The 17331-nt window shown below is 45.3% G+C and overlaps 1 protein-coding gene and 1 long non-coding RNA gene across 7 annotated transcripts in view; one reads left to right on the forward strand and one right to left on the reverse strand.

Annotated features, from left to right (window-relative positions):
• Positions 1–7247: 7247 nt before the first annotated feature.
• On the forward strand, positions 7248–14683 carry LOC138723939 (uncharacterized). Its single transcript, XR_011337950.1, has 3 exons — positions 7248–7742; positions 7853–7950; positions 14558–14683. It is a non-coding gene; the product is annotated as an uncharacterized lncRNA (long non-coding RNA).
• Positions 13901–17331, reverse strand: part of LOC138723935 (dual specificity protein phosphatase 13B-like) — a 105596-nt gene continuing 102165 nt past the window's right edge. For all 6 annotated transcript variants that reach the window (XM_069863473.1, XM_069863471.1, XM_069863472.1 and 3 more), the window contains 2 exons: positions 16117–16337; positions 13901–15012 (listed from right to left, as the gene is read on the reverse strand). In XM_069863473.1, the coding sequence (XP_069719574.1) occupies positions 14789–15012; positions 16117–16337 (445 nt within the window). In that variant the 3' untranslated portion in view covers positions 13901–14788. The remainder of the gene's footprint in view (positions 15013–16116; positions 16338–17331) is intronic.

Genomic DNA, 17331 nt, shown 5'->3' on the forward strand with positions numbered 1-17331 from the left:
GTCAATTAAAACTCCATGATTATGTTTTTAAAGATTTTTTTCATCATAGTATGACTTTTCCCACTTCCTGTTTGGAATTCTAGGCACTATGACTGCTGCAGTGAAACAGAGCAGTCCTTGATACACCAACACGAGAGTCCTGCTTTCAAATTGGAAGAGCTAATGCTATGGATAACGTATTGTGTGAATGCAGCTATGCAGTCGATATGGAAACAAGTTACTGATTCTTGTATCTGCTTTATCTAATTTGTCTTTTATAGTTTGCTCAACAAACTGAGCTGAATAGAATTGGTTATGGAAAATCTTATTCACTGTTTGACTTGTCATTGTTAGCTTCAACAGGGGAAACTCTGTAAGGAGCATTTTCCTTCTTTCTGATGGTAGTTGCCAGCACTACTTGTTGTCTAGATGATAAATGTCCATGGTAGAAAGAGTCTGCACGAGCGAGTTATAGTGATTCCGGCTGCTGTTCATATGAGCATTAATATATGTATTTTAGCATGTTGTTTCATTTGCAGTCCTCTCCTCTCTGCCCTTTCCAAGAACTGTCTAGTCTTGAAGAACTTCAGTTACAAGGAGAAACAGGCTTTTAGGCATCACTTCATCTCTGCAATTACTCTGCTCCCATGCCATGCATTTATTTTGAAATAGCGATTCCTTGAGTTAGATTTGAACTGTTCAGGGGATTTTTGAAGAGGGGAACAGAATCTCTGTTTTTTACCAGAGTTATGTTGTAGGAAATTATTAATATATATATATATATTCTTCTGAGTTCTAAAAACTAGTCAAGTATCTGCATTACAGAGATACTGGGGACTCTGTCAACTCAAGCAGTTTTAGGCCAGAAGCATCCACCTAGGACATGGATGAAGTTGTAGTCAGTAAGTCAAAGTCTAGTTCTGCCATTGACTGCTGAATAGCTTTCACATGAATGATTAGAGAGGTGATTTGGGATAGAACAGCCCAGGACAGAAAACTTGAAAGCATCCATCTTTCTGCTGAACAGCTCTGCCATTTTCAAACAGGTTGTATTTATGCTCATGCACCTCCATTGACAATTTTTTTTCCAAACACTAACTGTGGCGAAAGGTTTTCCTGGGTTCCCATCAAGTTATTTTCACTAGCCGTAAGTTCACCTTTTGGTGTAATTTTGTTAAAAAATATTTGTCTTTGCATGTACAAAGACAGAGTCTGAGGACTGGCCTACTTTGGGAGCTCACTGCCCCTTTATATGAATCCGTTGTTCTGCTGAAGGACAAACAGAGCATCTAAGTCCCTGTGATGTCCACAGCAGTGAAGGAGGGGAGCAGGTTGCAGGGTTAGGCCAATGAAAGTTGACCAGAAGGCACCTTTCTGCCATGCACTGGATAATTTGCCTTGCCCCCCAGCTGCCAAGAGCTGCCCCCTCTCTTCTGTCAGTATCCCTTCCTCTGCCACCTTCACAGGCAGCCTTGTCCTCCTGAATACAGTAAGTTTTCACCAAATAATAATGTTCCCAGGATGGTCTCCATTGTTTGTATTACAAAGAGCTTCACTGTGGAATGTGCTCCCCTCCCAAATGTGCTTATCTCCTCCAGTGTCAGCTCTTACTGTGAAAACAAAAGCAGATGTTCTTGCCCATTTGGGATGGCTTTATGCAAGAGGAGGGATGGAGGAATTCCCATGCTGGAGCGGACATCCCCCATTGATTCTGAGAGCTTCTTTGATGCTGGCCACCCCAGTGCCCGCTGTGCCAGGGCTGCCCAGGTCTCACTGGTGATCTCGGACACCAGTGTGACTTCTCTGATCCCACGCAGGTCTGCAGCAGGAACAGGACCTGCGTTTACTGTGTCCTGACCACAGGGCCATCTGCCAGTCCATTAAATACTTTCAAGAATAACAGCCTCCTGCAATCCTTCCCACTTCATAATATCTGCAGCAAATGTTACCCTGTTTTGATGTATTTTATTCCTCGTAACATAGCTAATAACTACTCTAGGGCACTTCTCACTCCCTATAAAGTTGTTTTCAGTGTGGTGGCATTCAGGAGGTCCTTAGGGTGGGGAGGGACAGGCGGCAGCTCACTCTCATGGCTCTTCTAGGAGCTGTGCTCTCCAGGTCTGTAACTCTATCCCTGCAACAGCTGGGTGGACATCTCTGAAGGATAGCACACCATAGGAAAAGTGCTTCTTCAGAGGTTCAGTTTTCAGTTGTCTTTCTAGAAAGGAACGTAACTGTGTAGGCTTGGCAAAGGAAGGCAGTGCTATGTGGGTATCGGAAGCTGTTGAATAATGTTCTTTATAAGATGGGTGTGCTTTTCCAGAATTATTCTAAGCTGACTTTCAGCTTGTGCTCACCTTGATCTTGTGTTATAGCAAAGGAATTTATCCCTGTTGAAACACAGACAGGATCTGTTGATGCTGTGTACAAAACTTAGTCCATCTGCTTTATGGCTCCGTTTGTTCAACTGGAGAACAGCATCACTTCACGTAAACTCAGTGTCCAACACAAATGAAGGACTGGGTTTCACATTTCAAATGTGAAATAATTAGAACTAACAGGCTGTGCATGATTCAAAAGCAGAGGAGTCTCTGCAGGACTGTTCAACTCAGCTGTTGAACTCACTGAAAAAAATAATAGCTTTACATAGAAAATTTACAGACAGGAAAACAAGGCAGTTTCTTTCTGAATAAATGACTGCTCAGTTTCAGCATCAGTCTAACATTTTAATGGACTGAATTTATACATGCAAGTGTCATTTACTGAAATGCACATATTTAAAGAAAACAATACTATGATTAAAATTTTGTGTGATGCTTTATAAGAAGCATGAATGGGTTAAAACAAATTAGTGGGAAAGGAAAATGATTGTATGTAATAATGTGGTTCTTCATTTTAAAAATGCATTTTTAATGATTCTCAGCTCAATTCCTCTACGTTTGCTTTGTGCAGCGGATCTGTTTCTGTGATGTGTGTCGTCTGAATGAGCAATACAATTTAAAAATGCTGGTTTCTGACTGATACTCATATGAAATGCTCCTGATCTTTGCCCTGCTGGAGTTGTATTGCAGTAATTATTCAATCACGCAGGAGAAGTTTTACCATTATATTTAGATTAATTCTGATTCGGTTTGTACTACAACTATAATTGTATCTGAACAGTGTAATAGAATTTCCTTAATTATGACTAGCAGGAGAATTGCAATCAAGGAGGCCTGTCACAGAGCAGAAGGTTGTCCTGACAATCTAGAGTGACCAAGAGGCCATATGTGTCCCCATGCCTCCATCTGTACCCCTCTTTTGAAACCCATCAGTGGCTTTGCTGCAGCTGGGCTACCAGAGTGGCCAGGACAACAGTTCCTTACATGTGGAACATCCTAGGGAGAAAGCAAAGTGATGCTGCAGGAGCAGCACTTCCCTGGGTAGATAGCCCTTGGCAAGCTTTTCAGGAAGCGTGCCACCTCTTATCCCATGTCTCCAACACCATAGTATTTCATTAAATAAGAACAAACTCAAATGTCAGGGTAATTTGGCAGTTTGGTGTAACATAGTTATGAGATCAAGCTGGAAGGATGGTGTGAAGGATGAGGTGGGGCAACACAAAACCTTGCAGCACGATGCTGTGGAAAATCAGCAGGAAAAAAAACCCTCATGTCTAGGATGTTTAGTAGAAAGCCTTTCTCTCCTCTGCTTTTCGTTGTATTTCACAGTGCCAAAGTAAAGGATGATATAAGGATGTCCATGCTCTCATTTCGATGATGCGATGAGTATTTTAATCATCCCAGGCTTGTGTTGGCTTTTGGGTCTGGGTGGAACGTAGCCATTTTCCTCTGGCTTTAGTATCAATATTCCTGAATTTTTAAATGCTGGGAACAAAGTGCTCTACATCCTTTTGTTCTCAAGCTACTGTGTGTTGTAACGTTGTCACCTCGGTGAAGATACCAGTCTGACTGTTTGATTTGTGGTGGTACAAGACTAGGCTGAAGCCTGGGGCTTGGCCAAAGTAGGTTGGGTCAAGTTCACACCTAATGAGTACTCAGAAGTCATAAATGTTTCTCAGAAAGCCTATCCCTTGGAAAGATTTCTCCAGGATAACGTGTATTTGAGAGAGGGTTTTGTGTTGCTACATCTCCACACAAATGACAAGTATTACTGCCATCATTCATTCTTCCTTGGCATTTAACCCAATAGTCTCGCCAGAGCCATCATTTATCAATTGCCCAGAGCGCTCTGGGATATAGATGGTATGAATCAAACACAGCGCTGACTGAAGTAGGGCTGGCTGGGCTGGAAAGCTGAGATAGAGGCAGTTTCCAGGGAGGCATGAGGTATGTGTGGAGCCAACTGTTTGAAAGAAAATCTCTCTAGCAGCTGGAGGGTGTAATCTGAACAGCACTTCCAAATTTAGTAGAGGCTTCCAGACCCACGACTTGAACCCAGTTATACATCTGGGGAAAGGCACCCACTTTGTGTGACTTGGCAAAATCCATTTGGATGGCCCTGCTCTCAACAGACCACACAGAGCCTTTGTTGAGGGGCAGACTAAATTAATCTCTGTATTGGACAGCTTTGAGCAGTGCAAGGAAGAGGAAAACCTCTTATTGTTTTTTTTTCCCCTCAGTATTGTGTTGGTACCAAATTTTCTGTCCTAACTGGAGTGGGACTGTGACACCTCTCTTCTGTCCAAGCAGAACTTCCCTCCATGTGACGTCCATCAGCCGCGATATTTTCTGATGCAAAGCAGTACTTGAGTACTGTAAGGAAGGAATTAATCAGTCCATCCTGGCTCTCAAATATGCTGAATGCACCACAGCTTCCACTGATGTTAGGGGTTGCCAGGCCTCAGAAGCCTCAAAAATGTTTAATTTTTTCACAGCAAGCCTGTGGGCCAGCCAGCAGGGCTCAGCCCATCCATTCTTGGCTGTTTCAGGATGCACACCAGCAAGAAGGCCCCCAGGCAGGGTGGCCTTGTTTTTGTCTGTAGCACCAGTATAAAATACTCTCTTGTCATCAGCTAGTTAGGACACTCGTATTTACCAGCCATGTGTGTGGCTTCTGACAGTAGCCAGACAGAAGCAGCCATCATGTGCAGCAGTGTTGTACCAACTGTGCAAAACTGGCCACTTTCTGATTTTGCTGTTTTTTCTGGATCTTGCATGTATATTTATTTTACTCTTTAGCCATGTGAAATCATCTCTATAGAGATGCTACCCACACTGCTGCCTTGACTGGATAAAAAAGAAGAGACAAATACAGGCAGCTAAATGGATTTTTCCTGGCCCACCCATTCCTCATGGAATGCAAACCCAAGGGATTGCTTGGCAAAGTTGCATTTTCTGTGATATTAAAGGCGTTCTAACCATGTTTCTGAGCTGAGACACAGGCAGAGGCAGCACCTGCACCAGGTAGGGATAGGCACATGGAACATGCTTTATAGAAACCGTGGCCAATGGGTCGCACCACCAGAAAAATTGCAGAGATAAAAGGAGATGCTCATTCACCCTGAGTTTTTCTGTGGCTTGGGTATATTTTGTTGCTGAATTGGACTTTTCATTTACTAGTCACAAATTTTACATGCCGTTTTAATAGTCTGCATTGTAACTATTTAAAGCCGGGCATTAAACAGGTCCAGACACTTAACAATCTGCATGTTATGGTATATTTTTTGGTAACTGGTTGTTATAGCATTAGCTATTAAGAATTTATTACTGGTGCGTTTTAGGTGGTGCTTTACAGTCGTTTTATTACAGCCATCCAGCAGTCATTACATAAATATGCATCAAGAGCAAGAACCCCAGTGTAAGGTGACCCGAAAGGCTTTTACCTGCCAAGAGCAGAGTTCAGGCCCTCAGGTGGCAATGATGTCACCAGTACATGCCGGGAAACACAAACATTTAAAGCTGTGCAGGGAGCTGTGTTCCGCCTGACACTAGGTGTTCATGAGGTCATCAGCTGGAGCGAGAGCACTGCAGAGCTCTGAGGACCTGAACTTGGCTCTTGGCAAGCAAGCAAAGGGAAATCAGCTCCCCTCCAGCTTTAGTCCTAGGAGGTTTGGCTGTGAGCACAAAAGTTCAGCTGCAAAATTGGGCCCTCTGGAGCCCCTTGGTACTCCTGTGCTCTCAGCTGCCAAGTGCATCCTGATACCCATTAACTCAACCTGACTGGGTAGAGAATCAGACACACTGCGTATCGCCCCAGGCAAGACAGTAGCTGGTCCGAAATGCATCTGCCACATCTCCACAATATCTAAGCACACCCATAACTGATAGTCCCTCTAGCTCCTCAATCAACCATTGTTGCTAGTTTCTGCTGATGGACTGCAGCCATCACACTTGGCCAATGGTTGGTTCTGACAGTCTGTAACTCCTTCCTTCATTTACTGCTGATGTTTTTCATCCCACCTTGAGAAAACAAAAATCCCAGTCTACATTACTGTAATACTGAACAGCTCTTAGATGTACAACATTCATGAGATGCTCTTGCTATCCCTGTGCTCCCACTTGAAGACAAGCTTGCCTCAAATTCAGTTCTTCCTGTGTAAGGCTGGCTCTTCTGCACACAGGGGTTCTTAAATTACTTTATCTCTATTGCCTCCAGCAATGACTTGTCTGAGGTGAAAGCCAGTGTACTCTGAATGAGTAAACTGTATTTTCTTCCTGAAGAACCCTCCAATTACTGAAAAACGGGGTGAAACATTTCTGAAAGACAGGCTGGTAAGTTGATGCAGGTTGCTGTATATTGGGAGTAATGGGAGCCGCTTTGATTTCCTTTTGGAGCTGCCAGTAACCGGGTGGCTTATCTGGCTGACACGGGTGTTTTGGTACAACAACTCCAAAGCCTTCACATTCCCTGAACAACACAAATCCAGGTTGCTTTTTCTCGACTTTTAGTAATGCTCTACCAATATTTGCAGCCTGCTGTTGCAGGAAGCTTGAGGTGCTCTCATTACTGGCTGCTGTTAGTACAGCGTGACCCTGCGGAGAGGCATGAGCTTGGCTTTATTCACAGATTGCCTGAAATGCGCTGAATCTATTTCTCTGAAGCAGATCCAGTGGGCTGGAGGCTTCTGTTTGCAGTGATGCATTTCAGCCGTGTCACTGCATGGGAGACAGAGCTCAGTGTTGCTGTCACACCACAGAGTATGTTCTCTTGCTCCCTCCCTGTGGCTGCTTGGGGTGAAACGGCAATGCCAAGCAGCTCTATTACTACATCTTTTGCATACTGTCTACTTTATAAGGGGTGTCGATCCAGGCGTCTTGTTTCCTGCTGAACACAACATGAGATGAGTTTCTGGGCACGCTGAATCCAGCTTAATGGAAGAAAGACAAAGTGTTGCCTGGCTGTTGGTCCAGTCTCTCAGCCATGGTTTCACTCTTCATGCTTACTCCCTGTTGCATACTCTTAATCCAGCCTGATTTAATTTTCCCAGGTCACCTTCAAGATGATCCAAGGCAGAAGTCATGTTTGTTTCTTGCTTCAGCAATGTTGAGAGGCCCAAGATTTCCCATGCTGTTCCTTGCACAGGACCCCAGCTGTCCCTTAGGCTGGTGTCCTGTGTGCCCAGTGGAGTTTAGGAGGCCACACCTGAAGATGAATGAGGCTGCTTTAACAAAAACTAATACAGACGTGTCCTCCAGCCCGGTGCTGAAAACATCAGGCTTCAGAATTCAGAGAATGTTATTATGAATGAATGGATTCTGCCTTAAGGATTTAACCAAACAGATGGCGCAATGCAGAGCCCTTCTCCCCTGTCACTAGCTCTGGTATGTTCTTCTATCTTAAAAACAATATATTGCAGGACTTGGGGGTCTGTTTTTTTTAGGGGCACTGCCAGTTTTACTGTTTTTTTCCTTGTCCTGTGGTGTCTAACCAGGTACCCAGCTTACAGGAGCCAGAAGGCCCATATCCCTGCACTGGCATAGCAGGGGGGCTGAACAACTTGCGAGGAAGGAAGATGGGAAACAGCAGGAGGTAGGCAGCCACAGTTCCCTGGTGCTTCCTGAGCACTGGAATGCATTTTATAGTTGTTACTGCGGTGAGAATGTGAGGAAGGTATTGCTGTTCCTACCACACAGGTAGAGACGGTAAAGTGAAGTTGGATGATTTTTCTACATCTCTCCACAAGTCTGAGCTGGGAGGCAGCCCGAAGGCAGAGCGCTGCCGAACGCTGGGTAGGGTCCCCCTTGCGTGTAACTTGGGTTGCATGCTGTGCCCACCTCTAGTGAGCCACGGGTGGGTTATGTCATGAGTTGAAAGTCCTGGTCAACTTCGGATTTCCGTGCTGTGGGATGAAGTTTCCTAGGAGTACTTCAGCAGATTTTGGCTTTGGCTCTCAAAATAGAGTTCAGAACATACAAAATTGAACCTGGGGGACAGAAGCCCTACATCTCCACACTGTGCTGCTGATACCCTTCTTTCCCTGCTTGCAAAGTCCTTCTTTAGAGATACCCTAAAAAAATATAGCACAATCCCTCATTAAATGCGGTGACATTATGGCTTAAAACACCCATGCTGTCTTTCTATGTGTTTCTTCATCATTTCTGCTCCCACCCCAGCCTCTCTGATCCAAGACTTTCTAGCAGTGTGACAGCCATGGCAGGACTCAGAGAGGCTGGTTCCAGTAGCCTGTGTTTCTCCCCAACGTCTTCTGTCTGAAAAATAAAGCACAGGGCTGATAGCAAGCTCCTGTTGCCCAGGTTTCTGGCTACAGAACTGGGAAGGATAAACACCTCCTTAAGTTCTGTAAGATTGAACAGAACAAGAGAAAGGAATGGAAATCTGCTCACAATGCAATGGCGAGAAGCAGTCCAGCTGTTCTGCTTTATTCCCGCTATGAGAACCTTGGTCAGTCCCAGTGTGAGTTTGGCCACCTGTCAAATCAGGTTTGGGAACTAAAGCTTATTGGAATTTGACACACTTGTCTTGGAGCACTCTGGTGTGGATCAATACAGACTCCTCCCATCGCAGTCACACAACACATATGCTGCCCGTGCAGTCCCAGATGCCTCTCATAAATCATTAAAATACTGGCCCGTTCTAATCTGACCCTTTGGGGTATAATGTAATATACTGCTTGAGAACGAGAAACGATAAATCACGTTAGTACAGAGAACAGGCTGAGACTGAACAGAGCTGAGGCTTGCTTGCTGATGTATGTATAGTTTAAGAGATGCAACAGGAGATGAAATCCCCAGTCAGCTAAGCAAATTGCTTTCTTCTCATTGTAAAACCTCGCTACTAAGTCTGCTGAAGGGGGGGGAAATTAAGAACTCATCCTTTTCTGCTGCACAGCTGATTCAAGATCTAGAATTTCCCAGCAGTTGTGTTAGCTCTTGGGATTACAGGTATTTCTAATAATTTGTCCTTTAGGTTAACTCCTGCCATATTTCTAAAACAAACTAGCAGTTAAAAACACATGCCCCCTGATGTCTTCGATCAGCTCATACAAAAAGATTTGAACTAATTGCCTTCTAAAGATGGAAACAAATGAACCACTAGCAAGAATCATTTTAAGCTGAAAGAGGGGAGATTAAGATTAGAAATTAGGAAAATAAATTTCCTGTGAGGGTGATGTGGCCCTGGCCCAGGTTGCCCAGAGCAGTGGTGGCAGCCCCCCCCCGGAGGTGTTCAAGGTCAGGTTGGATGGGGCTTGGAGCAACCTGATCCAGTGGGAGGTGTCCCTGCCCATGGCAGTGGATGGAACTGGATGGGCTTTGAGGTCCCTTCCAACCCAAATTGTTCCAGGATTCCGTTAATGGAAACCACTAACCCAGGAAGTCACCATAAACCAGTGAACAAAGCCTCTGTGAGATACTGGCAGTAAATAAAAGAACTCGGGAAAAGCAGGGCAGTAAATAATGTGGTGAACAGAGTGGGACTTGACCTGTTTGAATGATGCACCAGCCCCTCCAAACTAGGTGCATACATGGGGCGAGGTGGATTGATATTGTGTTTTATTTCTAATTAGACCTAAAGCAAGTCTGAATTTGTTTTAAGCCTGGTGGAGAAATAGAAACACAGACGGAGGCACAATAATCAGTTCCATCGGAGGTGCAGCACAGCTTGGTGCAGGAACTTAATGAAGATTTGTTGGTCAACAACAATCTCCCAAGCTGCTTAACGTGCTCTCCATTTAATTTGCTTGGCTGTTGTAGTAAATTTGAAGCCCCCAGGTCAGACTCGGCTTTCGTGGCTCTCATAGTCTCTGCAGTGTCAGCAAGAAGCACAAAGTGAAGACTTAGAGCCTGGGCTCAAGCAATGTGTTTCTCCTAATGAAACCCAAAGCCAGGTGAAATTTTTGGGAGAGAAGAAACAGGATATGGAGTCTTTTTGGGGGTGGGGATGTTCATAACACTCAGAACTTTGGTCTGCGTTTCCGTACTCCTCCCTTACTGTTCCACAAAGGCTTGTAGCATTTTGAGACAAACTTGGATCTGTCATATGTTGTGAGACAACCTGCTGGGAAATTTGGTGATTCCTGCACTGCAGGGCAGAGGAAACGTGTGTTTCTGCTTTGTGTTTTTAGGAAACTAGGAAGATGGAATTCAAAATAAAACACAGCAGATGGGAATCTCGCAGAGACAGACACTGGGAAATGTTTAGACAAGATTTGTCCCCAGTCCTTGAGCTCAGGAATTAGCAACTAAACCGTAGAGAGCCTTTGGAAGACAATGAAATGCATTTTGGCTTCAAGTACAGTTCCTTTAGAGTCCAATGAGAGTTGTGCACGTGAATCTGAAGGCAAAATGTAGCCAGCAGTAAGGGGAATAGATGTAACGTGAGAAACTCTCCTGCGATATTATTATAGTTTGAATTGTTTCCATCATTTTGGGTTAAGTAATTCCCCACCATCCATCTCTAAAGTGCAAACAGTACAGCCTTGATGTGCCCCAGGGAAAGGAAGCAAACCAGCCTTTGAATCTTTACCCAACCTTACTGCTCGTATTTTGCTTTCAGTGAATAACTGTTCAAATCCTTTAATATTTCATTCCCAAAAAAATATATATACCAGGGGGTTTTGTGGCAGCAGTAAGGCTGTGTTTATTATTTTAGGAACACCACATGACTGGCTTTGGAGGAAAAACAAGGCAGGAGCACTGAGTGCTGTGAATCTGTTGGAGAACAGTGTGTTTTCCACCTGTAGAGGCAGCAACTGCAATAACAGATGCACATAATAATTATTTGCACCTCAAAGGCAGCAGCAAGTCCTGCCCCTTCTGCTCCCCACCTAGCAGACAGCTTGATAACAGGATTACAAATGAAGAGCCCTGAGAGGAGTAGAGTAGTTAATGCTTTGTGACGAATGAAAGAACAGCTCTTACTGAAGAGAAACTGGAAGGTGGAAGATCAGAAGGAAAGATCTGAGGCACCATGATGCTAAAAGAAGAGTGGGGCCAAGGAACTCCAGGAGCCTGCCTTATTTTTAGAGTGGTGGTCAGGCTTTTGCTAACACCTTTTGCAAGGCTGCTTTCATTTGTACTCTTAACATCAGAGATAATTTCTGCTTATAGATAGGTGCCCCCCACACCTCTGGAGCCCAATCCTTCCCAGAGATGGATGGCCCTGCGGGGGCAAGAGGGGCACTTACCCCTGTGTAGTAAGGGCCTCGTCTCAGTGACACCAGAAGTGACTGTGACCATGTGTCAGGACCCTGTTCCTCTTCTCCTCCTGGCTGCCAGCTACTGGGAGTGTCTTGGAGCAATGCTACCCTTCTGTTTGCAAGCACTCCCAAGCATCTGGTGTAAGAAGAAGGGCTGGGAACAGTGCAGGGAGCAGGGATGCAGAGCAGGTGAAACGACTCCAGTCTTCCCTGCTAAAGCGCTGAGGCTTGTGAGGCTCTTTTTGTCCCCATCTTCCAACTTCCAAGAGAAAAGAGATGGCATTTGGCTGGGTGAGGTTCCCAGACCCCAGCTTGTGTCAGCTATGGGGTGGTTTGTACCATGGTAGTTCCTTACTTGCCGAAAGGAACAGGTCCTTCCTAGCAGGGATTTGCAGGGAAAGGGGATGATCTCGGCCGTGATTTAATCTTGACAGAAGTGCATGATGAGAAGACTGTGTGCTGAGTTGGAGTTTTCCTTTGAATTCCTACGGTGTTGAAGGCAGTGCTATAAATAGCTGCAGTATCCTTTTTACCCTGCTACAGTTCTGTCTCCAGCTCCCCATATAGACAGCAAGTCTGCTGGTAGGTATTTAGCAGGAATTAATTTAACCCAGTCTTCTCTTGCTGGACTTTTCTACTTCATGCATCCTTATGGCTTCCACAGCCATGCATATTTCCTCAATAAAAATCTTCTGAGGAAGGCTGCTGATATTAAAAATACCATTTCTGTCTGAAAATGCTAGCCTAGTTATAAATAATCCATGGAAGAACCAAACTATAAAGAGTTAGAGTTTAAAGAAAAAAAAAATCTTTCCTTTTTTTAGCTCTCCAGGTCTTGTTTTTGAACAGCATTTTGTTCACAGTCTGGTTTGCATTTTCTTCAGTGTAACTGGCTGGGCAGTGCCTCCCTTCCCAGGAACAACTCTTGTGAACATCAGCTGGGAAGAAGGAAACCCAGATCCAGGGTTTTATGGCTGTTATCTTAAAAATCAAGCTGTAAGAAATGTAAATACAAGCCGGATCGGTATTTAAAAACCCAAACCCCTTGAATTCAAGAATCTCAGTGAGAGATCCTCAGCATGGGAATCCAGCTGGAAAGCAAATTACAATTTCACCAATATCCGAGTTTCCGAGTACACCGACAATCTGGCCTGGCCCTGCAGTTGTCTAGCTGGCTGTGGTTGAGCTCCCGCTGCTCGGTGCGTGTATGGTGTGCACTGGGGATTGGTTTGTAAACAAGCTTAAAAGTACTTGCCTGGTAGTCGGAGCTCCCGCGCCGCGGTGTCTTGGATTACCTTTGTTTGAGTAATACCACTTAGTTTCCTCCTATCGTGCCAGTTGCACTACAGATTTCTAGCCTCTCTCTGTGTTCAGCTTATTCAAAGTCTATTTTTATTTGCGTTAATTATAAACCATAATTCCCTACCCTCTTTGGACTTGCGAGCATCAGCCCAAGCGAGGCAACTGGAGGGTGGCAGCAGCGGGAGGCTGAGCTTTGAGAGAGGCCGATCAATTGATCGTCAGGTGGTGTAAGCTGATGTGAGCGGGCCGGCCGTGCTGACTTGCTCTGGACATGCCAACACAGCGCCCGGGGGATACTGGGAGTTGCACCGGGGGTTGGCAGTGGCAGTGGGGTGGTTGAGGTTTCCCCCATTATGCAGGTTTTTGCCTCCTGCGCTCACTGGAGGGGCAGCTGGGCTTTCCCCCCGACGTGTGCAATAGAGGGGTGGCTGGGTTCTCCCCAGCCCACCTGTGCTGGGGTTCATCGTGGCAATGGGGTGGGTGGGTCGCACTCCAGCTGCCTGCATCCCTGCGGGGCTGGAGCTCCCCCGAATGCTCTGGTTTGTGCTCTCGCTTCTCTAGCCTGGCCCACACAGCAGATGTAGATATTGCCAAAGAGCATTATAAAAGGTGCTGAGCTGTCTGTCCTGAAGGCAGAAATCTGCCTTGCAGGCAGCACTGGGAATGGCAAGGAATGTTTTCCCTTGTTGCTGCACTGTTCTTGAGCAGCCTGCTCACATGGTGGGGAGTATTCACTCTCTGCATTCCTGAGTTTGGTACTTGGAATGCAAACAACTGCCATCCCCAAGCTGGCTTTGTGCTGCTAATGTTTGTCCACTGGGAACCAAGAGCCAGATGTGCTTCCCATAGTTTCCAGGCAGCACTGATCCATCAGATGACAGTAGCTATTGAGTGCTCTTATGGTGGCCCAGAGACCCAGGATGAAAGCCTGATGCCTGTCAGCACCTCCCTTGCCATTCCTGCATCCCTTCAGTTTTCGCTTGGGTCCCCTCACAAAAGCAAATGCCACAGAACACAATGTTGCAATGGTAATGACCTTCATTTTTGAAAAAAGAAAATCCCACATTTTATAATGTTGAACTGTCAGGCATATTTGGGATCCTTTGAATTTTGTTAAATGCTTTCCAGCCCTGATTCCCACTACTCATGTAGCTGCTTGGAGCCTTGTGTGGGAGCCCACCTTCCTCTCTGGAAACATTTTCTACAGCATCTCCTGGATGGATTTTACTGGGGAGGGTGAACAGTTTTTGATCACTCTCTCATACACAGGTATTTTCATGGACAAAAAAAAATACAGTCTGGTGAGCAGTTAAAGGGAAACCACTTTAAATAGACCTGGAATCATTTTGTAAAGAGTAGCTTGTGTTGTTTGCCAGCTGCTCAGTCTTTGAGTAGCCTCTTGCACCCAGCTCAGGGGCTCCATCAGTTGTAAAAGCAAGAACTAACCAGTGCCACACCCAGCTCTCCAAATACAAAGCATTTCAGATACAGGGCACAAAGAGGTGGGGGGCTGATTCATAAGAAAACTTCTAAGCAGTACTGTAGCATAAATAATATGGCATCTTTCACCTCCAATAGCCTAACACTTCATAAAGCAATATGAGCTTCACTAGTTGCTGAAACACAGCTATTTCTGAAGTGGAACCTGATATCTCTCTCTTTTTTTTTTTATACCAGCAGAGAGCAATGTTTTAAGGTGGAGAGTGAAGGATACAATACACAACCATTACAAGGATAATCTAGGAGGGCTCTGCACAATGGGGACATCAAGTGAAATCTACTTTTAGTAACAACAGGCATTCTCATGTATCATAAACTTGCACCCTTAGTTTACAAATGCAATTCATTTAAAAGAGTTACAGGAAAATCTGATAACATTTTGTTCTTTCTTTCAACAATAATCTCTTATCACTCTTTCATAGCAGATTCTCTGGTTCCTTTCCTGTCTTCATTTAATTTAATGTCCAAGTCCCGGAGCTGGCTGAGGAAACCTGAATTTGGGCAGATGTCTCTGTGAGCACCCACTGCTTTCAGAGCATCCACGAGTGTCATGTTTTCATGGATCATCAAAAAGGCAAGCACTAATGTCGCAGAGCGGCTTATGCCCATGGCACAGTGGACAAACACCTTACCTGCAAAAGAAGAGGCACAGCACAGTGAGTGGGCTTCAGGATTTCTGAAGCAAGGGGGACACAGGGAGGACAAAAACTCCTAGAGACAAGTTGGGAAAAGATGTTTTCATGGATTTTCATGGGTGGTTAGCATAAGATTGTGCCATACACCTCGGGCAAGGTGGTATTTCTGTATTCTATACTGACCGCATGCGTCTAACTTAGGCCTCGGATTAAAATAGTTGAAGTTTTCTGTGGAAAGAGAACTTTTCTGTGACTAAGCTTGTTAGGAAAGGTTTCTGTGAGGTAACAAAAAACCTGTTTTGGCAGAAAATTTTGGCCTAGCCCTGACTGTGATGACTGACAAGTCCCATAAACTCGGTAGGATAGTTTGCCTGTAAAAGCAGGTTCATAATTCATTGTACCTCAGCAGCCCAGTGTGAACCATAACTGGGGATTTAACAAAGCTCTCCAGCAGAAGCAGCAGAGCCTGCAGCCAGGCAGAGGCAGAGCAAACTCTGGAACAAATGGAAATTATCATAACTAGGCCATAACCCAAACTCTGCTGACGAAGATGCAGCAGGGTCTGGGTCAAGCTTGTAGTTCTTGACTTAGTTCATTAACTTCTGCGGCTTCTCTATATTCTCAGTCTGAATAAAGCTCCAATTCTATGAAGCACTTAGGCATGCGAAGCACTGAAGCCAGCACTGAGATGCTGCTGCTCCCAGCTGAGCGCATCGGGAGCTGGAGCAGGGCAGGATTGCTGGGCTGCAGCCCCTGCTGGGCTGCGATAGAGCTCATGGGTCCTGCCAGTTCCTGTGAGATGGACCCGTGGAGGAGCACCCAGTGCCGTAATCTCTCGCTCTACTCCTAGAGCTGGTCCTCCCTCCCACCACACTGGGTTTGGGGTGGCCAGCCCTCCCCAGCTTCCAGAAACCTGGCCATGGCCACCCTCCTTGCACTGCATGGTGCAAGTGTCCTTCTCCCATCCTCCATGCAGCCGTTCTGTGCGTGCCTTCTCAAACGCTGTCCTGAATTGAGCTTTGCCGGCTGCCTCTTACTGCAAGAAGTCATTTGGCTCATGTTGAAACTTCCTCCCAAAGCTTCTCTTTGCCTCCCTCTTACCTCCTGAAGTGTTTAAGGCTTTGCCTATGAAATTGGCAGCATCGTAGAAGAAGATACTTAAATCAAAGGAAGGATCGTCAAAGGCTTCTACTCCGTAGTACTCTATTTGCAGATCTTGGTAATATTTGGCTCCTGTGTTGATGCTATATGGCCCATCTGCTGCATTAAGGATATGAGTAATGTTGAGGCTTTGAAGAGTAGTTTTGCTTCTAGCAGCCCACCTAGGGAAAGACATGAAGGGTTCTTTGGCAACATTCCTGACGCTCTGCTAGAATAGCACAGTTTGAAGTCAGTGCCTGCTCCTGCTAGGATGGAGGAACTGCAGCTTCCTCACAGAGTAGCAGATTTCAAGAAGCCCATAGTGCTTTGCACGTGAAATATGTGATGTGGTGGTGCAGAGAGCAGTGAGAGCAGAGGCTTGTCTGTGTGATAGATACTGTTAGCTAAGCAAATGCCTCCCAGCAGTTAATCCCTGGGGACATGGCTTACTGTATAAAGCGGTCAAGGTTTTCCTTTAAGTAGTTATTTAGCAAATTATAGAGTTAATCTCTTATTCATAGCACACATGAGGTGCAAGGGTGAGAACTCACACAGATGCAGGAGCACCTCATTCCTGGTTTAGGTATGGAACATCAAGTGCCTGCATCACGCTCACCATCCAGGCTCTCCATAACCTGGGACTGAAGTTACTCCACACAACTGCGATCAAGGGAAGTATTCAGGAGGAGCGGGAGTTGGGAAAGATGGGCTGCTGTTCCGCCCGTCTGCTGATCTGTGTAATTTGCAGTAATCCAACAGAGGATATGGCAAGAAGTGAAGTGGTCACAGGTATAAGGTATTTGCATGAAAATTTCTGTTTGGTATTTTCAGTTCTATCATCTTTGAAGGAAAGTTCGGATTTGGACTGGCAAAATCTATATTGTGTAAGTCATTTGGGTCCTCCTCCATCTGACTCTTGATTCTGCGCTCCTGTCTGAGCGTGAGGGCTACAGTGACCTTGGCTGCTGCTTTAGAGCACAAGTTTCCAGGGCAGATAATGTATCTTGGGGCTGACACCAATTTAGGATGGGATCTTTAAGCGCTTCTGTCTAAAATACCAGCAGTTCCTACCCTGCCAAAATCCACTGTGTTTTACAGAATATAGAAAACCCATCTCAGACACACTATGAGTAAGACAGCCTTTTGTATGTCATGGTTTTCATGCTATCCAAACGC

This window comes from Phaenicophaeus curvirostris, chromosome 9 (assembly GCF_032191515.1).
Source record: "Phaenicophaeus curvirostris isolate KB17595 chromosome 9, BPBGC_Pcur_1.0, whole genome shotgun sequence".
In the NCBI taxonomy this organism is placed as follows: Eukaryota; Metazoa; Chordata; class Aves; order Cuculiformes; family Cuculidae; genus Phaenicophaeus; species Phaenicophaeus curvirostris.